The following is a 19,730-nucleotide window of genomic DNA, read 5'->3' as shown; positions in this document are numbered from 1 at the left end:
ATCTCAAGGACGTCAAACTAGGCACGGGAGGGAAGTTCATGTCTTGTGGCCTTGGCATCTGCAAGCCTGCAAGACTGGAAGCTGTGCACCCGCAGAGCTTTTCCCACCGGCTGCAAGGCACCTCTTCTGCCCAGTGCGGCGATCCCTTCGGAGGCGCAGTTATACATTGCCCGCTGTCGCATAGCGCACGATCTAGGGCACGGAAAGGGGCTCCTGCATCCCGATGCGCGTGGCTACAGCAAGACACTCTTAGCAACCGCCACACTCAGGCACTGGCTATGCGGATTGGCTCGATGTCAGGAACCAGCACCCAGCTCCAAGCGTCGGCATGCTCGCTTCAAACTAGAGTGGCTGTCTTCTACCCGCTCACCTGGCTCAGGGGTTGATTCAAACGCTGTCTGGCGAGTAGCAGCGTCTTCTGGAACCAGCGATGGCGAAACCTCATCTCGTGGAAAGCAGCCGAGACTCATGCCGATGTGCCCACTTGCGAGACTGGCCAACAGCGGACCATGCAAGATGTGGTGAAACTGCATCAGATGGCTCTTGGCTTTTCAGTCACAAATGGCTTACGGCCTCTCGCAGGACGAGTCTAGCAAACGAGCTTCCCACAAGCATGGTCTCGTCTTTCATGCTGACACACCGGCATGTCTTTCCATGAACGAACTCGTCCCAACGGTGTACATCTGGCCACACCGCTGGAAGACACCATTGAGACATGTCTTGGTACAGCAGACACGAGCCATTGATTGTCTAAGTCTAGTATGCTTGCCATCTGGCGGTATGCATGTCTGGTTCTCAGCATTGGAGATCGTTCACCGCGGAGGTCCAAGCCGTTGTATAAGAGTACCGCTACCTGCCATCAATCCCTCTCTTTCAAAATTCCAGCGCCCAACACCAGGTCGTTTCAACCGGGCAACAAATTGTCGACTTCACGAAGACTACGCCTCAGCTGCGAGCTCTACAACCTAATCCATATCAACAAGCAACCATCAGTGAGTATGAAGTCTCCCATCGTCCACCATCGCGCTAAGTTTCAGCAGCAATGCCACGCCTACCCCATCCGGCTTGCTGGGTCATAACTCTTGCGGTCATGGGCGTCCTTCTAGCTTGGTGCTCCTGGACCGAACCAATCGACCGGTACACCTCCGAAGTCTTGCGATTCTCCCTAGTTCGGCTGCAGGCACGTTTCGAGAACGCCCTTGCCCAGTACTCGCTACGCCTCCAAGGACTGGCGAAGCTCCTCGTCGAAAAGCACGGCAACGAATGTCCTGTTCTCAACAAGCTGTTCGCGCAATGCAGCAAGATGCTCGCCTCTTATGAGCATCGTGTCCCAGAATTCATGGCCATGATCGACGAGACGCAGCTTCCTGTTTCAAGACGGCAGTGGGTTTCGTCTTGTGACTTGATGCACGAAGGCACGGAGTTCTTGCTCGCCAGATTGGAGAAAGCTTGTCAGCCTGTCGCAGCTGCTACACTGAATTGCCAGTGGTCCTTGGAGAAGACTGCGTTAGTTCCAACTTGACACTGCGGCGATGACACCCAAGGCGACCCACCGCGATTACCAGCAAACCACACGTTCGAGCCCTAACTATCTTGCATCGAACGCTGTTTGCCTTCCAGCCGCACCAATCTGGCCTTTGGCCCGGCACTTCACGCCTGCGTTCTCAGACCACGCCCTGCATTCACCAATACGTGGAAATCGATACATCAGGTTACACCGTCAATGCGTTTTCTTGGAAGGATTTTGACGACTCCGAGATCTTCTACAACCGTGGTGCTGAATCGAGGGACCATACTTCACTTTTATCGGTTTGTCGTACATCTACGTTTTGAGGTATTGCATTTGGTGGGCTGGTTTCAGTAACGAATGTATCTAACGCTGTTTCTTGGGCGTACCTTTATGTGGCTCACTAATCTCCCAGCAATCATTCATCTTTCTATCAGCACTAATCCCTTGAGAAGTCAACTTGAGCCTCATTCAACCCCTTCTCGGACAGACAAGCTCAGTGGACCACGCTGCACGAGCGGGAAGCTGCACCAGCCCGCGAGCCTGCAGCCTCCCTCAGACAGATCCGATCTGTGAAATATGACAATGACACGCACCACGCCATGCCGCATTCGTGGTCCGGGAGGGTATTTCCAGGCAGCTGGTTTCCCAACGAGACGCTGTTCGACGCTTGTCTACCAACGCTGTTCTTCCCCGTCGGGTCATGATGGGTCAGTACTAAGACAGCCCGAAGATCTGGTCACTTCAATAGCGCAATACGCATAGGTGTAGGCCCTCTCGCAACATGTCCCCAGCGCGGGTATTGGCCTCCCGAGATTGCTATATGAACACTGTCTGTTTGAGCTCGCAGAGCGGTGTCAAGACGCACCCTTTTGGCATCTCCTCCGCTGATCTTGCAGGTGCGTGCCTGCGTTTATAAGTTTCTCTCCTTTTCTCTCCTTTCCCTCTCTCCTTTTTCCTCCAGATCAGAACCACCATACCTGCACCACGTGGTCTCGTTGCCTTCTTTCAACTCCATCACGGGCCCACCACAACACACTTCAGCCCAGACCATCATCAATCAAAGCCTCGCCGTCTTGTCAAGCCGCAGTGAGTATGTCCAACCATGAAAGACAAGCCAGAAAGCTAACCGTTCACAGAAAATGCAGATCTTCAACCGCCTGCAGATGATACTCCTCCTCATCTCGTCCCTGCTCTTCCTGGGACATACCACCAAGACCTCGCCCGGCTCGACCATACGAGACACCACCATCAAGTTCAAGCAGAGTCTGCTTCAAGAGCAGAAGCAGATACTCTTCGACATTGTCAAGACCCACGACTTACTTCTCAGGGACGCCGCCATTACCAGCTCTGTCTGCCCTGGTCTTAGAAACACGATTGAGCGTTGTATCGTCAGCGTTACAGATTTCGAGACCCAGATTGTAGAGATCGGGAAACGCATCGACGACGTGCAGACCGCTCAGCCTGTTCCCAACTTCGACCGCACCTTCATCTCGGTGCTTAAGGATACCCAAACCACTATTGTGAACCTTGGCCACCGTTGCACGCAGCCTCTTGAAGATGGTCTGCGTGGTTGCGTCGACCTGCTCGAAAACCTGTCAGTGAGGTGTCGGAATCAGCAACTCACTTTGCACGCACCAAACGGCACTGCAGCTACCAACTTTCTGACACGGGCTGGGTAACATCATCACGACGACGGGCCGACCTCGTGGCTGCAGACGACGGTTCGGGCTCGAGGGTACAAGTTATTTGGTACTCGGTTTGAGCAGCATTGTTTCGATGGCAAGGCAGACTGTGTGAGAGGAGAAAGCAAGGCGGAACGTTCTTCTGGAAATTGTTCTTGGTTTCGATGTAGCAGTTGTTGCAAGAGGCTCAGAGGTTGGCTGTCCGACGAAGTTTGGGATGATGTTGCTCTTTACTGGAAGATGTACTTAACTTGGGGTCAGTAATAGATGAAAGTGCTTTCATTCACGGTGCTGTACCGATGATCGCAATTCATACTCAGCTCTCCAATTAAGGCCGGTGATGCTCTGCTCTGGCGTCTGCTACAAAGCCACACCCATATCACTTTCAGAAGATTGGCCACTGACTCTGTCCTGCTCCGCCGGATAATTCATTCCAGCAAGTCGGAGACTCCGAGCTATGATCAGGCTACCGCCTGAACAACTGGCATAGGTTTCAGGTCTTGCCATGGCTTCCTCGTCGTGTGCCAACCAGAATAGCCTACCCTGTCCGGTTGAACGTGCTCATTATCGCTAGATCACGCCGCCATGTCGTCGTCCCTGAGCTTCTGGGCCGCTACAACTTGACCAGCCTCCCCAACCTCAGCAGATGCGTCCACGGCTTCTTCTCCTTTCGCCATCACAAGCTTCCCGCACGTGTGATCCCAAGTCGCCCAGAGATGACTGCCCTTCCGACCATACCTATGCACCTCCATCGTCGCAAAGGTATCCCAACCAGAGGCGCACCATAGTGCCTCTTCTTGCAGCTGCTCTTCTAGTCCGGCGAGGTCGGCTTTACCGAACTTGTCTCGACCCAGAGGAATATGCACGTGCAGATGGATCTGCTTGTTGTTGATGGCCCCTTCCTTGCACAGCAGTCGACTGAGCTGGAGAGCGCCACCAAAAACCACTGCGATGTACGGTGCAAAGATAATAACGCTCGGGACGGTCTCGTTCGGCGGGTAGTGGTTGAGGTTGACTCGTTGAATACGGCCTTTGATAGCGCCGAGAAACCCCGTTGCGAAATGGTAGCCCGAAATGGACTCGACGTTGAGCACCACCACCGTGGGAGAGGTTTTGGAGATGATGCTATCAACTTCGTCCTTCACTTGACGGCTGACAAGACGCAGATTGGGGTCGACAACGAATGCTTTGACTTTCAAACAATGCAGAGGCCCTGTCAGGCTGTTAGTCCGAATGGCGATGTTCCTCGTAGTCCGCACATACTGAATTTGACGTCGCACTTTGCTTCTGCGAGAACCACTTCGCGAAGCTCGCGGGGCAAGTCAAGGAAGCGGAACGGCTTGTGTGCGGTCTTGGGATCGTCCATGGTAGACGTCGTGCTCACGGTGTCGGCGTCTTCCAGGGTATGCGCTCTCGCGGCCTCAGATTTGGAGGTGAAGTTCAGAACATCAACCTTGCTGGCGCCACGTGGAGTCATCATGCTTCTCTGCGCTGCAGCGTTCACTTAGCCGATGAACGTTTGCGTGGAAGATGTAAAGCACCTACTGTGATTCTGTAACCTCCTGTCAGCGGGCTTTGGTAAGGCGCTGGTTTGGTGTGGGGAAGTCAGTTTTGAGGTGAAAGGGACAGGTCTATGTGCGGGAACACACAGGCAGACGCCCTAATGCGGACTAGCTCATTATTCACCTACCTCATTCAGTCATCTCACATGTTCCGCGATCTTCTCAACTTGGTCCTACATCTGATTTTGTGCGTCTGCCACTGAAGTGACATTTGAGTCTCTGATGGCTTCCGGACAACGCCGCATGGTAAGTGGCCGAATCTGCCAGTCGGGGGACTTCCTGCACACCACGAAATGACGGCCAACCTACTGAGCGGCGAGTGTGGCTTCCAGTCAGCGGCGAAGAAGGAAGTCGCTGAGGAACGCAAAGAGCCTGAACATTGGTTGAACGGGTAGGGAAAGTAGTCAGACCGACGGTGTTTGTGACGGCGTAGTTTTAGGCACGCTCCCGCTTCTGCAAGGCACCGTGGCTGCTGAAAGTCGAAGTACTCTAGCCCTCCATCCCTCCAGCCTTCAGTGCAGGTACGGTAACCGTCGCCAATGGCGTCCAGACTGTGCTTCAGGTCCAGACCAGCAAGAATCACCACATAGAAGGCAGCATAGCTGAAATGCTGACCTTTCCACCACCAAAAACTACTGAGAAGCCGTGCTCGTCCTGCCAGCAACAATGCGTTCCATCGCCGGGCGGAGTGAAGCTCAAGCTGGTAGCGGTGTTCTTCGCGAGATTTCCCATTGTCTCCTGCAGCCAGAGCAAAGCGTGCGGCGCGAAGAGGCGTTTGAAGATTCAAAATTGTCCCCAAGGAAGATCTGCTGGTCCCGAAATGGTCTGATTTGGAAACCTGTATCCCGCGCTCCAGGGCCAGCATCAGGCGGAAGTAGCTGGGAGAGTGGACGTACTATTCCCACGGAAGATGCCACTCGGCCTCTTGCGCATACGCATCCCAGCTTTGCCTAGATAGCCAGCAACAGGTATGCAGGCCAGAATTAGACGGATGCTGAAGCTCCGGAAATACGCTGTCCTCTACGTCCTCCCAGCGCATGTTGTAGTCCCGCGGCTATGCGCAAGCTCTCTTCAACACGCATTGCGCACCGCAAGCAAACCTTCTTGAACATCTCTTGCCTTCCCTCCCTCTCACCTCCCCGCCCAAATCCCCTGCGCCAACCCACTCCTCCCCTCATTAACCGGCCTCTTCGCCACCCGTCCCTGACTCCTCACTCCCTCCACCACCTTCTCCAACCCCGTCTCAACCACCACCCCACCCACGATCATCTCCCCCAATACCGCGTGCAACGTCTCAAAGTTGAAGATCAAGTCCAACTCGCACACGTTCTCGAACAACCGGTCCAGCGCTTCCACAAACACCTGGATCAAGTCCAAGAGGGCGAGAGGAGATTCGGTGGATGTGGAGATCATGATGAAGTAGAGCGTAGCGTAATGGCGGTAGGTGACGAGGGAGGGTGCGTCATTGTGCGCAGCACTAGAGGAGGTGTTGGCGGGTGCGAGAAGGGGCGGGAGCGGGAGGAAGTTGCAGCTGCTGGACGGGCGGGCGGAGACGAGGGTGAAGATCTCGGAGATGAGGCGTTGTTGGACTGCTGTGTCCTGCGCGCCATTGGGTTAGTAGGAGCTGGAATGGAGGGTGGAGGAAGGACCTACGAGCTGGGTGTAGAATTTGGTCAGCCGGGGCTGCCCATTGTTGTTGAAGACCAAGACGGCGTTGATCATCGCGGCGGCATGTTCGAGTGTAGATAGAGGTGACAGGTGAGGTCGCGGTCGAGATGCATGTGACAGCGTTGCCGGAGATCATGCAGCCAGCCGTTAGCTCCCTTCTATAAAGAACCAATCAGGCATTACCTCCTTTCTTCCCGGAGTCGACTTCGTCTAATTTAAAAATGCATTCATTCCTTACGATCATCGGATGTGCATGACGGAATATGTTTGAAGATGATACTTCGTTCCATTCTCAGACAGCTTTTGGCTCGACTTGAAGGTACTTAAGCGCAGCTCGCACCTTCATTCCAATACCCTTCAATCGATGACACGGCTCGTTGGAGAAGATGAATCTAACGAATTTCTCTCCGTGAACTTCTCCCCAACCATTCATCGGAGTAACATATATCCCTTCTTCCATCAAAGCACTTGATGCTCCTCTTCCATCTTCGACTCGAAGAACGAAAGACCAACCCCCAGCTGGAATGCCCACTGGGAGACCTTTCAGCTCCTCCATCAAGAGATCCCGTCTGGCTTGGAGCTCCCTGCTGAACTCAAGGCAATCCTTCTCAGAGTCTTCTAGGGCCGCTTGTGCAGCTTTCTGAGCGATCCCAACTGGAACAACTACGTTTGCCATTCCGACGAGCTGAATATCAGACATCACCCACTTTGGTCCAACGACCCAACCCACGCGCCATCCGATCAGACGGAGCTCCTTCGATGCGCTTCCGACGGTAATGGTCCGTTGGTCCATCCCTGGAATCGAAGCAGGATGCACGACTGGCCGATTGTCGAACAAGAGTCGTTCGAACGCAGCATCGTAGAGGAGTAAGATATCGTGGGAGATGCAGACATCTGCCACAGCTCGCCAATCCTCTTCATCCAAATACACCCCAGATGGCAGCGCAGGTGAGCTTAACAGCAAGGCTGTGGTCCGTATGCCATACTTGTCCTGCGAGGACTCGATGAACTGCTGCAGCTTCTTGCGTGGAAACCTCCAGAAGTCGCCGGCACGGAACTCCAATGGGAAGAGAATTGGAATCGCTCCGGCCAGTTTCACTCGATTGATGAGTCCAACATACGTCGGATCCGTCAGGAGAACACCTTCTCCAGGCTCGACAATAGCAAACAGCGTGTTGAGAACTCCCGAGAGTCCACCAGCTGTGATCACGCAGTTCTCCTCGCCGGAGTACTGCGCAACGTCTCCCGTCATGCGAGACACATGAGCTGCCGCAGCGTTACGAAGGCCAAGCTGGCCAATAAATGGTAGATAGCTGTTGTCTTCTTTGCTTGATATAGCCTTGGTGGTAGCTTCGAGGGCGACGGGGCTGGGAGGAACGTCGGTGTCCAGGTTTTCCATCCTGAGCGGTTTAAAGTGCCGCTCTCCAATGTTTGATGAAGCCGTGACCGACGAAGCTTCCTTCTCAGCTGCCAGTGCGCCCATGCGATCAACACCGATCCCAGCCAGCGATTGCACTCTGGTGGTGCGTCGTCCAGCCATCTCGTGCCTTTTTCGAATTAATAGTAAAGCGAAGGAGAAGAAGAAGCCCTACCCCTCACCGTAGCCTTTGCTTCAGCGTCTACAATTGCATTGTAAAAATGATATGTATTTCAACAAAGACATCGAAAGAGATGTCGACTCACTCGCTCCAGTTACATACAAACGAGTCATGAAGGGCGCGCACTAATGTCTGTCAGTCTGTCCCGCGACATCGACACTCCGCTCGATCCCGGTCGTTTTTCGCCGGCTCGATGAGGCCCTTCTTGACGCGATCGTCGGTTTGAGAGTCGAAGGAGTCGACTAGGATCCCTCGGAGGGTTCTTGCCGCTGTCCAAAGCTGGCAATCTCGTACACGTTAGTCGATCACATATGAGTTGATTGGTAAGCGACCGTCTACCTGTAAATCTGCACGGCTGACAAATTCTTAAAAGGTCAAGATGCCTGCTCCGGGATCTCACACTATCACTGTACGATACTTCAAACACAGAGATGTCCACCCATCCCGCCGTCGTAACAGTCACCCCCGGCGGCCCTCTCCAAATCCAGCACATCCCCACCCCTCCCATCGCCAGCAACCAAGTAAAACTCATCAACCAATATACCGCCTCCACGCCCCTCGATCTCCACCAAGCAGACGCACACCTCCTAGTCAACCCTCCCCAAATCCTCGGCGACAGCGTGGCCGGCACAGTCCTCGAAGTCGGCCCTGACGTCAAAAGACTCCGCCCTGGCGACCAGGTCTTCGGTTTCGTCTGGCGATTCCAAGCCGAAAAGGCGCACCAGCTCTACGTCGTCACGGAGGAGAAGCTGCTCGCGAAGCTACCGCCGGGCCGGAGTCTGCAAGAAGTGGTCGTGGTCCCGGATAACTTCGTCACGGCATGGCACGCTTTGTCCAAAGATCTCGGCTTCGATCTCCCATGGCCTAAGCCGGAAGGGTATGTGTCTCCTGGAAAGGATAGCTGGATCGTGGTTTGGGGCGGGAGCTCGAGTGTGGGGATGTATGCGATTCAGATCCTCAGGTATTATGGGTACGGGAATGTGGTTACGACGGCGTCGAAGGCGCATCATGAGCGGTTGGTGCGGTATGGGGCGAGTGTTTGTCTTGACTATCGGGATGAGGGGACTGTCGAGCGGATTAGAGACAGGCTGAAGAGTGGACCAAGTCAGAGGGATTTCGTCTTGGACTGTATCGGAAGTCTGGAAGGAAGCGTAAGGCCACTCGCACGGGTTGCTACTACAAAGGGAGCCAAAGTCGCTATCCTGCTTCCCGTCATCATAAAGGATGCCGCTCCAGGAATCAGACCGGAATACGAGATGGACGTCCAGGCTTGCGCGGCATGGGCCCAGGGCGTGGAGGTCTCCGGCGTCAGGACGCATACTTACATGACTGATGAGTTTTTGGCGGAGAGACTGCAGCCGGAGATGATGCCTTGGGCAATCGCAGAGAAGACTGTGGAGCCCAATGATCAGATTATCGTTGAAGGCGGTACTCTGCTGGAGCGCGCTGAGAGAGCACTTCAATTGCTGCGTGAGAAGAAGGTCAGTGGCGGGCGACTGGTGTGGAGGGTTGCGGAGGAGGAGGAAGTGAAGACTGCGATGGAGCAGTTTTGCAGTTGAGAAAACCAGCCTACATCTCATCCGTGCAAAGGCACTTTCGATGATCAGGAACGGAGTACACACAGCTCTACACTCACTAAACCTCGCTATGCAAACCCCGTTAACTCCTGATATCTCTCAAAGAGCAGCGCCATGCGGGTATCGTGCACACTCATGTCCTCATATGCAGTCCTCTACCATATACAGATGCAGGAAATGCTGGCGCGCTGATGAACGAACAAACAACCTTTTGCACCTCCCATATACACCACCTGAGCCCATCTTTTGGTACGCCTTGAAACGCCTTGCCGAAAACAGGGGAGCCATTACCTTGTAGTCGTTTGATGCGATCATCGCTTGCGGTTGAGCTTGCTCGGCTTAGGTTGCTGTACAGTGATCTCCTCGCTAGCAGAAGAGTCGGACTCGTCGTCTGATTCTGCGGCGCTCGGCACATCGTTCTCGTCCTCGCTGGCTTCGTCGGAAGTTTCCTCCGCTTCGATGTCAAACATTCCTTCCTCTGCATCGTCATCTTCAGATACTCCATCCTCGCCTTCTTGCGCGACACCATTCGGTAGATCGTCGTCGCTCTCGCTTTCATCGCTTGACTCTGCAATGTCGCTCCGAGGGTTGGCGATTAGTCCTTTGAACTTTGGTATAGGTGGTTCCAACGTGCTCCCGCCAGGCTGACCACCCTCCGCGGCATCTTCACTATCCGAAAAATCGTCACCCTGACCTTCCACGTACACGACGCCCTCCTCATCGTCGTCCTCACCCACACTCGCGGCCCGAGATGCTGCCCTCATCCTTTGCCTCAACTCCAGCTGTGCCTGCAGCATATCCAGCTTGCCCTTAAGACGCAGTAAGGGCTGCAGTCCGTTCGCTCGTTCGCGGAGAACTTGTTCCAGACTCTTCAGCTTCCTCATGACTTGCGGCTGGCTGGCCAAGTATGCGCCGTGCGCCACCAGTGACCACTGCACCCAGGTGATGAGGTTGCCGGTTCGACCAGGCCGCTTGTGTATGCGTTCGGCGAGGCGTTGTAAGAGTGTGGTGACATGTTGTGATTGCAAGCGTTCGATGGTAGCTCGGATGTCGTTGAGATTGCTGGTCTGGAAGCATCGTTCGAGTAGTTCTCGGTCGTTCGTTTTGAGGGCTTGCGTCAGGACAGTACGCAGAGTCGTGCCGGACGGCGCTCCAAGTGTGCGATCCCCGGACGTGGTTGCGAGAGCTTGTCGGTCCATCAGAGGGTCGGGGAACGATGCCTGCACGTCAATGGGGTCCGGATGCCGCGCTTGCAGCAGTTCACCGAAAGATGGCTCTTCCGCCTCGCCATTGATGTCCTCCGCTTCATCATCCATATCGACATCCTCTGCTCCACCAACAGCCTCGTCCGCTGCATCGTCGTCTTCCTCCCGCTCCGAACCATGACCATTCACCATCTGCTTGCCCTCTGCCATGCCATTCGCCCCGCCGCCTGCCACGGCCGCAGGTCCATCTTCATCAACAGACTCATCACTGCTGCTGTCCTCCACACTCGAGATATCGATCGCGTTCTGCTGCGAAGCACCTACCTGGTCTTTGTCCGGCACATTGGGTGCCACCGCCGCACGCGACTCGTCCACTCGGTTTGTAGCTGACTTCGAGACTCCATTGGTGAGCTTCGCCTCCAGTCGCTTCCCCTGCTTGGCGTCGTCGTCGACCAGGAAGTCGAGGCCATGCCGAGCAGGCACGTGAGAAGTTTTTGTAGTCTTGATCCGCTTGGACGCTGGGAGCGGAGAGGCTGCTCTGGCGTCCGGTTGCCGCCGTCGGGACCGCTTGGCGGTACTCATGGCGACGAAGATGCCATGTGGTGTACGCTGAGGGAAAGGTGTAGGGTGGTAGGAAGATGCGGTCTGCTCGCTAGATGTCGTCAGGTCTACAGAAGTTCGACTGGAAAAATTAATGCGGCCACTAGTCCCGATGGGGACTAGCGGCCGCCTTTTCTTCATCAAAGTCAAAACCCGCTCGATCCACGTTGCAACACCCAACTCCCGCCAACAGCAAACAACCCATCGCATCGGCGTCGCAAACACGGTCATCATCTCCAAACCATCGGTAAGTCATCCAGCGCATCGTCACGTGCACCAAAGGCGGACAGGCAGGCGGACTTGCAGCGGATCCGTGGACATTACACCCGCGTAGGCCGTTGCGCCATCGCAAAGCCTAAGGGGCAGATCGCCTCCAATCAAACGCCTCCTTCACCTGTCGCCTCTCCTGAGGCCGCGCACCGACAGAGGATAAGAGGCGCGCGGGTGCCACTCGCTCAAAACATCTCACCTCCTCATCCGCGAGTCGACCACCTACCCCGCCTCCATCACGTTCCGCCCCTCCGCCTTCTTCCGCGCCGACGTCTGTCTAGGTCGTCACACCTTGAATCGCAACTTACCGAACTTCTGCTCGAAACAGACTCGCGCTAGAGTTCGCTTGGGCACCACGTCTTCTGCCCGCTGCGATCTAGCCTCGGCGTGACACTGAGGAAACAACCCGCACGGGCCTTCTGCACTTCGAGACAACACCAGGCGCGTCTCCGATCCCGATACCGTGGACGGACTGCCGACGCGACAATCTCTACTGCGGTTGCCACTTTGCCATCAGCAGCTCTGCGAATTCGCCATCTCATCAGCGGCGACCCCACCCAGAAGGCTGCAGTGACCGCACTTCTGAAGGCTCTGACTGGTCACGTGTAGCCCGGCCTAACGCGGAATTGTTCTAGCGCGGTCCCGGGCTTCATAAACCTCCACGCCTTCAAAAAACTTGCGACCTCTTTTGATTGCCGAGCCACACGCGATCTCAGCTTCACTGGATACCTCGCAGCGCTGGCGCACAGAGCTTCACAACAACGTTCACTCTCTACGTTGACGACCGTTTACGACTAATTCATCCACTGTTATTGCGCGCATTTACTTCTTTTAATGAGGAGCGTTCAGCGCGCATCAAAACCGATTCAACTGACATCCGGTTGATCTGCACCCAAAAGTTCCGTGCCGAAACAAGAACCGCCATCGTCACGTGCTTGTTTCATCGATAGATTCACTTCTTTCTACGCCACATCACGACCATGTCTTCCGACTTGTCAGCACACCTACCACCTGCCGACGACATGGACTCATCCGTCGCGCAACAACCCTACGAAGCAGCAGCAGTCAACGGGTACGTATCGTCACTTCTTGCTTCGTCACATGCCGTACCTTCATCACATGCCTTTCACTTACATCGTGTTCTTTCACGCATCGTACAAACTGAAGCTGACTCTTTCCTCAGTGAACAGCAACCAGACATCGACCCGGCGACTGCGGACCCCGCCGACAGCGCCATCGACGCTCCCACAGACGCGCCCGTTGGGCCAACGGATGCTGCGATGGACGCGAAAGTCACAGCACTACGACCCGCAGATCTGAATCCTTCTGGCCCATCACCTGTGGACGACGTAAGTAGCGGTATTCAACCTGTCGCCGACTTTCTTCCTTCAAAGGACTCTACGCATCTTTCACATCCCACGCCACCACCTGATGAGCCTCTGACCACAGGCGCTGCGGATGTGGAGATGGCGGGAATGGCTGGCGACGCGCAGTCGCCCGTGGCCGACACGCGCTCGATGAGTGCGCAGCCGGAGCAGGGTCTGGTGCGGCCGCGTGAGGATGAAGGTGAAGATGAGCGTGCTGCGAAGCGGAGTAAGCTGGACGATGACGTCGTGATGGAGTCGACTTCTGGCATGGCTGCACCGCCGACCACCGAACCTGTCGACGCGGTCACTGCTTCGGTCATGAAGACCGTCGATGAGCCTGGTATGGATGCCACACGAGCATCAACGAGGGAGCCTTCTCCGCAAACCGTCCCAATACTTCAGCCGACAGGCGAGCCACAAGCGACAGAACCACCAGCTATCGCCAGCGATCCGACAGCGCCGCCTGACACCGCACCTCCAAGCGAAGACGTCAAAGTCGAGGCCACTCAACCCACGACGCAGCAGCCAGCATCAGACGTGCTCGACGCTCCAAGCGAGACGGTGGACAGCGGCAACGCCATGGTAGCTGACACTCAGCCTGATGTGAAGCCGCCTGATCAGGTGACTGCGAGCGACAGTCAAGCTCCACCACCATCAGCAACTCAGCCAGCGCCGGACAGCGCTGGCAAGCCCACGTACAGCACTGAGGCTATGACTCCAGCCCAGAGAAGCTTCCTCCTCGAGAAGGTGAAGAACTTGAAGAAGACGAAGAACTCGGGTCCGTTCGCAAAGCCTGTCGATCCTGTGGCGCTCAACATCCCAAATTATCTGACCATCATCGAGAAACCCATGGACCTCAGCACTCTGGAAACGAATCTCAAGAAGGGCGAGTACAACTCAGTCCAGGCCTTTGCCGACGATTTCGACATGATCATCAGCAACACTCGTCGTTTCAATGGCGATGCGCACGCGGTCACGCAGATTGGCTTCAACCTTGAAGCGTACTTCCGGAAGGCGATGGAGACTGTGCCCAGCGCGCAGATGGCTGCACCATCCAAACCGGAGAAGAAGCGGTCGGTGTCAATTCCGCGCGAGCCGCCACCACGGCGCGAATCGCGTCAGGTCGCTCCGCCTGCCGCTCCTGCTCCACCGGCTGGTCAAGGAGCAGACACGTACGCCTTGCAGGCCGATGGCACTCCTCAAATCCGTCGCCAGTCCAGCAATCGTCCAGCCCGGGCCATCAAGCCTCCTGCGAACCGCGAGATCCCGTACGCCAAGCCGAAGAGGAAGGCGCATCAGCTCGAGCTCCGCTTCTGCGACTGGATCCTCCATGAGATCTCAAGCTCCAAGTATGGCAACCTCAATCATCCATTCCAGGCGCCCGTCGACCCAGTCGCTCTCAACATTCCGCACTATCGTCAAGTCATCAAGCATCCGATGGACCTTGGGACCATGATGCAGAAGCTGAAGAACGGTGAATACAGCACTGCAGCAGAAGTCAAGAAGGACTTCGAGCTGATCATCTCAAACTGCACGTCCTTCAACCCTCCGGGCAATCCCATTCGCGACATGGCGATCGGGCTCCGCCGCGAGTTTGAGACATTGTGGGCGCAGAAGGAGAAATGGGAGCGTAAGAACCAGCCCATCTCCAATCGTGCCTCTTCGGCTTCAGCAGATGATGAGAGTGTTGTTGATGATGACGAAGAAGACGAGGAGGATGATAAGAAGACCGCCACCATCAAGGCTCTTCAGAAGCAGCTCGCTGACATGCAAAATGCGCTTTCAGGATTAGGATCCGCGGATGGCGGCAAGGCCTCGAAGAAGAAAGCGAAGGCCTCTAAGAGCGGTTCAAAGAAGGTCGGCAGCATGTCCGCGGCGCCGAAAGCGAAGTCTGCAGCTAAGCCTGCCGCCAAGTCGAAGAAGACCCGCACCGTGACGTATGAGGACAAGCAGGAGATTTCGGAGGCTGTCCCTAAGATGGACGAGTCGCAGGTGTCGGAGCTGACCAGGATCATCACCACCAACTCCGCCAAGCACCGTGAGATGGGCGACGAGATGGAGCTGGAGATCGACGACCTGCCCAACGACGTCCAGATCATGCTCCTCGATTTCGTCCGCCGGATCTTCGGCAATCCTAAGAAGAAGGCTCGTGAGATGTCGCCGGACGATGCTGCTGCGCTGGACGACGACGACTTCGAGCCCGCTCGTCGTGGCAGTGGTGCGGCCGGCAAGCGCAAGAAGCACAAGCCGATGGGCAAGGTGGAGCAGCAGAATGCGATTGACAAGTTGCGCGGCAAGCTGGCGCAGTTCAACGGGGCTACTAGTGGTAGCGAGAGCCCGACGAACTCGAGCTTTGCCGTTGCGAAGGAGGAGGTTGAGAGCAGTGGTGACGAGGAGAGCGAAGAGTCCGAGGAGGAGTAGGTGTGTTGTTCATGGAGGTTGCCGTGGCGGAGGCCTCTTGGCTCTTCCTCACGCGGTGGGCTTCTCTTTCTACCAATATGCACGATGCCATCAATCCAGGGCCGGCGGAGGAGGAAAGGCGATCGGATATCAGGTGCAGCGATTCTTTCTCAGGCGTGGAGGACGAGCCTGCGGCGGTACTTTGAGCGAGCGCGTTGACGGAGGCGCAGGGGGAGGGAGCGATGCTCTGCAACAGCGATCAGCGGCGCGAAATTAAGACTGCTTCGAGTGAGGTGGTCTTGTAGGATTAGGTCGAGGTAGATAGTTTGAAGCATGGCAGTCGTTCTGACATGCGAATGAGAGACCACCTGTAGCATTATGCTTGCTCTTTCTTCCAGGTTGTATTGCGAATGGCGCTGTAAAGCTTCCTGTTGTGCGAGTGCGTGTGCAGAGAGGGATGACTGGGCGCTGTCTGGGGCTCGTGGCGAAGGTCATGGTATGCATGCTGTGAGGAACTGGTCGTGAAGCAAACAAAAACATGAGCATGCGAAGCTTCACGGCAGCGTTGACGATGATGCCAGGTCTGCTGAGGTTTCATGAGGGAGAAATCCACGCGATGGGATGGTGTGGGCGGCAAAAAAGTTAGCTGGCGGTGGCAGCATGACCATTCCCTGGCCTGCCATTCGCGCACATTCCTTACGTGGCGAGGAACAGTTACACGTCTGACCAGCCTTTGAACTTGGTGGAAGATCATCAATCGTAAAGGTATACATACAAAAAACGCTCAAGCATTACCACTTAATCACCTTCTCCGCCTCCGCCTCCCCCGGCGGGAAAAACTCATTAATCAACCCCAAATAATACCCCTTCAACTCCTCCACCTTGGGCACATCATCACTCTTACTATACAAATCATACGGATTAAACGCCCGCACCGCCTCCAACATCCGCTCATCCTTCTCATCCATCATCCACCGATACCCGCCCGCGGAATGCCAGGGGTAGAACGAATGATACCTTATCATCGCCAACGCCTCGTCGGGCAGCGTGCTCTGCTCCCGGCAGATGTGGTAGAGGTACTCGTCGTGGCCCCAGCTGAGCATCACGTTGTCCATCCCGCAGCCCGGCGTGTAGATGCCGTGCTCGGTGCTGTAGATGGGGTCGTTGGTGTCGGGGTTTTGGGTGAAGGTGCCCGGGTAGATGATGCTCTCGTCGAAGCGACAGCCGACGGGGAACGTGTCGCCGACGACGTCCCACTGGCCTTCGGCGGCGTAGAAGAAGAGGAGTTTGCCTAGGTCGTGGATGAGGCCCGTGAGTTGGAACCAGCGCGGTTTGCCGTCGCGACGGATCGCTTCGGCGGATTGGAGCAGGTGTTCGATTTGCGAGAGTGAGGTGTCTGGGTCGGACTCGTCGATGAGCGTGTTGAGTTTCTCCATGGCTTGCCAGATGGTCATTTCGGCGCGAGTTTTCGATTTGAACTCGTTGCGGGCTTTGAGGTTGTAGGCGACGGTTTGCTTGGTGTGTTGCTCGCGGTAGAAGTTCTTGACGCGGTCGCAGGCGTCTTCGTATTGCCGGAATTGCGTCTTGTCTTTTGAGGAGTCGAATTGGGATTGCTCGTACAGGTCGACTTCGGCTTGGCTGGCCGTGCCGTTCTTGACTCTCATTGTGGCTTTGAGAACGTTGACTTCGTCAACGGCGTCGGAGGTGGCTTCGAGGGCGAGGCCATCTTTGTGGGAGTTGAAGTTCTCGTTGATGTTTGGGGTTTCGTAAACTGCTGATGGTGCCATGGCGGATAGAATGGGAGGTTGGAAAATGGAGAGGATACTTCGGAGAACAGGTACAGCGAAACAGAGATGGACGGCAAGGAGGAGAAGATGATACTGGGAGAAAGTCTGCCCTTTTGCTACCTCTCCGCCCTTGATCTAACAGTCTCACCTTCGCGATCCACTTGCTGGCAACTGGCAGGCTATGGAAGACCCAACAGCGCAGTCCGGAGGTGAACTCCCCACCATCCGCAGAGTACTTCTCGAGCGTACCCCCCTCGGAGCCCCCATGATATAATGGCTTGCAGTAGGGTGAGCTGGTGGACGAGGTGAAGAAAGCCAACTTCAAGGCGTGCAACAGACTATTGGCCTGAAACCGGACCATCCTTGCTCCACCACCGTCTTGTGATCCACTTTATGGAGCCGGCGCTCCGTCATGGACCGCTCGTCCGCTCAACAATTTCCTGATGAGGTTGCGCCGCTGCCGACATGTTCTTCCGCGGTGTCATCGGGCGGACTTACTTGCTCCATTGGTGGTAGAGTGAAGACTGGTGGCTTTCGAGGTCGTATTCGGTTGTACCTTTCTCCTAGATCACGATCATCTCTCCGGCACTCCGAGGAACCCTTCGCCGTTTTGCTTCCGTTCGTCTCACGGAGAATCTCCTTCAGTTGGCGCTCGCAGGTGGGATGTGGCCGGCTCGTCGGTTATTGAAGAACCCCACGTAGGTCGCCGACAGGCCGATCACGGCTGCAAGAGCACCAGATCTCAATCGCAAGGTGCAAATCGTCAATGAACCCGCAACTTGCGAATTGGATGCTTGCGAGGACACCAGAGTACATCAAACACCCAGAAGGAACCATGGCTGACTCCTTCACCCTCAATACCGGCGTGAAAATCCCGAGCGTGGGACTAGGGACCTGGCAGAGCGAGCCTGGCCGTGAGTGCTTTCCAATGGCTTGAACCCTTTGAGAAGAAGCTAATGATGTGGAACCAGAGGTAAAGGACGCAGTCGCACACGCCCTCAAGTCCGGATACAAGCACATCGACGCTGCCTTCGCCTATGGCAATGAGGCAGAGGTTGGCGAGGCGTTGAAAGAGGCCTTTGCGGCCGGCGTGAAGAGGGAGGATATCTTCGTGACCTCAAAATGCTGGCTCACATACCTCCGGAAGCCGGAGGCGTGTCTGGACGAGAGTCTGCAGAAATTGGGTCTGGATTATGTGGACCTATATCTGATGCATTGGCCGGTACCCATGAGTATGTGAAGAGCAGCGGCAGGCTATACCAAGGTCGAAGAACTGACTCTCAGTAGACCCGAACGGAAACCACCCTATGATCCCGAAGCATCCAGACGGCTCGCGAGATCTCGATACTGAATGGTCGCATATAGACGCGTGGAAAGCCATCGAAAAGTTGCCGGCGACTGGCAAGGCCAAGGCAATCGGCGTGTCGAACTACAGCAAGAAGTTTCTTGAAGAGCTGCTCCCGCACTGCTCGATCGTGCCTGCGGCGAACCAGATTGAGAACCGTAAGTCGAGATGTCCGGCGAGTATGGATTGAGTGTGAATGACGCCTCCTAGACCCATACCTGCCTCAGCAGGAGATTGTGGACTTTTGCACTTCGAAGGGCATCCTCATTGAGGCGTACAGCCCGCTGGGAAGCACGGGAAGCCCAATGTTCAACGAAGAAGGCGTGCAAGAGGTCGCGAAGAAGCACAACGTCGGCCCCGGCACCGTTTTGATCAGCTACCAAGGTATGTCTCCAGGTGCGGTCCACTGCAGTCGTTTCGCTAACGCCATGCAGTCTCGAAAGGCCATGTCGTACTCCCAAAATCGGTGACTCCGTCGCGAATTGAGGAAAACATGAAGGTACTCAAGCTCAGTTCTGATGAGATGGAGTCCTTGGAAAAGATCCACAAGACCAAAGGCGTGACCCGGTTCGTCTATCCGCCGTTTGGTGTACGTTGAGACCCCAGCCCTGCTCGTAGTACCTGTACTGATCATCATCAGGTCAAGCTCGGTTTCCCAGACAAGGACTAGATGGCGAAATACTCTCGGAAGTTGGAGATGGGCTGCGAATCTGCGTGGTGATATGCCATGCGCACGGCCTGGTCAGCGTTGGCGTGGCCAAAGTAGTACGGTCGGTGTTGCAGCGTGATCATAGAGTCATAGAATAGAGCATTTCACTCCTTCATCGACCGTTTGGTGCATTCTGCTTCGATACGGTCTTCGCTTGATTCTGCAGCACCGTCTTGAGTCCCTCACTCCGGCGCCCCAGGAGCACAACGTCTTCGGTGGCAATAATGCGCCTGTCGGCGTGCTTCGCGAATGCTTCCACATCTTGTGCCGCCGTCTGGATCTGTTGCCATACCAGCTCACTTAGCCCTCCGATAAAGTGTGGTGAGGCGTTGGAGTCTGTCGCTAGCCCGGCAGAATCAACCATCTGACCGATCGAGTACCACAAGCTCGCCTTGAGCTTCTCCTCCTTGGTATTGTCGTCCCCCTGAAGGCCGGGCATATTGCTGTCGT

General features: G+C 55.6%; 10 protein-coding genes across 10 annotated transcripts; 4 read left to right on the top strand and 6 right to left on the bottom strand.

Annotated features, from left to right (window-relative positions):
- Positions 1 to 2,649: 2,649 nt before the first annotated feature.
- LTR77_000085 (uncharacterized protein) lies at positions 2,650 to 3,189 on the top strand (the record flags this gene model as incomplete). Its single annotated transcript, XM_064797353.1, has 1 exon — positions 2,650 to 3,189. The coding sequence occupies one exon, from the start codon at positions 2,650 to 2,652 to the stop codon at positions 3,187 to 3,189; it is 540 nt and encodes a 179-aa protein (XP_064663587.1).
- Positions 3,190 to 3,767: 578 nt separating this feature from the next.
- Positions 3,768 to 4,669, bottom strand: LTR77_000084 (uncharacterized protein; the record flags this gene model as incomplete). The annotated part of the gene is made up of 2 exons (XM_064797352.1): positions 3,768 to 4,405; positions 4,456 to 4,669. 2 exons carry the CDS (start codon positions 4,667 to 4,669, stop codon positions 3,768 to 3,770), a joined length of 852 nt encoding a protein of 283 aa, XP_064663586.1.
- Positions 4,670 to 5,885: 1,216 nt separating this feature from the next.
- On the bottom strand, positions 5,886 to 6,476 carry APS3 (Sigma-adaptin 3A; the record flags this gene model as incomplete). Its single annotated transcript, XM_064797351.1, has 2 exons — positions 5,886 to 6,353; positions 6,408 to 6,476. 2 exons carry the CDS (start codon positions 6,474 to 6,476, stop codon positions 5,886 to 5,888), a joined length of 537 nt encoding a protein of 178 aa, XP_064663585.1.
- A 238-nt stretch (positions 6,477 to 6,714) lies between these two features.
- On the bottom strand, positions 6,715 to 7,962 carry LTR77_000082 (uncharacterized protein; the record flags this gene model as incomplete). The annotated part of the gene is made up of 1 exon (XM_064797350.1): positions 6,715 to 7,962. One exon carries the CDS (start codon positions 7,960 to 7,962, stop codon positions 6,715 to 6,717), a length of 1,248 nt encoding a protein of 415 aa, XP_064663584.1.
- Positions 7,963 to 8,451: 489 nt separating this feature from the next.
- LTR77_000081 (uncharacterized protein) lies at positions 8,452 to 9,579 on the top strand (the record flags this gene model as incomplete). Its single annotated transcript, XM_064797349.1, has 1 exon — positions 8,452 to 9,579. One exon carries the CDS (start codon positions 8,452 to 8,454, stop codon positions 9,577 to 9,579), a length of 1,128 nt encoding a protein of 375 aa, XP_064663583.1.
- Positions 9,580 to 9,908: 329 nt separating this feature from the next.
- Positions 9,909 to 11,384, bottom strand: UTP5 (Small subunit (SSU) processome component; the record flags this gene model as incomplete). Its single annotated transcript, XM_064797348.1, has 1 exon — positions 9,909 to 11,384. One exon carries the CDS (start codon positions 11,382 to 11,384, stop codon positions 9,909 to 9,911), a length of 1,476 nt encoding a protein of 491 aa, XP_064663582.1.
- Positions 11,385 to 12,652: 1,268 nt separating this feature from the next.
- Positions 12,653 to 15,460, top strand: BDF1 (transcription initiation at TATA-containing promoter protein; the record flags this gene model as incomplete). Its single annotated transcript, XM_064797347.1, has 2 exons — positions 12,653 to 12,744; positions 12,856 to 15,460. The coding sequence occupies 2 exons, from the start codon at positions 12,653 to 12,655 to the stop codon at positions 15,458 to 15,460; spliced, it is 2,697 nt and encodes an 898-aa protein (XP_064663581.1).
- Positions 15,461 to 16,230: 770 nt separating this feature from the next.
- Positions 16,231 to 17,226, bottom strand: LTR77_000078 (uncharacterized protein; the record flags this gene model as incomplete). The annotated part of the gene is made up of 1 exon (XM_064797346.1): positions 16,231 to 17,226. One exon carries the CDS (start codon positions 17,224 to 17,226, stop codon positions 16,231 to 16,233), a length of 996 nt encoding a protein of 331 aa, XP_064663580.1.
- An 835-nt stretch (positions 17,227 to 18,061) lies between these two features.
- On the top strand, positions 18,062 to 19,241 carry LTR77_000077 (uncharacterized protein; the record flags this gene model as incomplete). Its single annotated transcript, XM_064797345.1, has 6 exons — positions 18,062 to 18,140; positions 18,198 to 18,458; positions 18,514 to 18,729; positions 18,782 to 18,955; positions 19,006 to 19,160; positions 19,212 to 19,241. The coding sequence occupies 6 exons, from the start codon at positions 18,062 to 18,064 to the stop codon at positions 19,239 to 19,241; spliced, it is 915 nt and encodes a 304-aa protein (XP_064663579.1).
- A 151-nt stretch (positions 19,242 to 19,392) lies between these two features.
- MHF1 (MHF histone-fold complex component) lies at positions 19,393 to 19,719 on the bottom strand (the record flags this gene model as incomplete). The annotated part of the gene is made up of 1 exon (XM_064797344.1): positions 19,393 to 19,719. The coding sequence occupies one exon, from the start codon at positions 19,717 to 19,719 to the stop codon at positions 19,393 to 19,395; it is 327 nt and encodes a 108-aa protein (XP_064663578.1).
- Between the last annotated feature and the right edge of the window lie 11 nt (positions 19,720 to 19,730).

Source organism: Saxophila tyrrhenica (genome assembly GCF_035928015.1).
Source record: "Saxophila tyrrhenica strain CCFEE 5935 chromosome Unknown scaffold_1, whole genome shotgun sequence".
In the NCBI taxonomy this organism is placed as follows: domain Eukaryota; kingdom Fungi; phylum Ascomycota; class Dothideomycetes; order Mycosphaerellales; family Extremaceae; genus Saxophila; species Saxophila tyrrhenica.
This window is presented reverse-complemented; position numbering and strand designations above follow the sequence as displayed.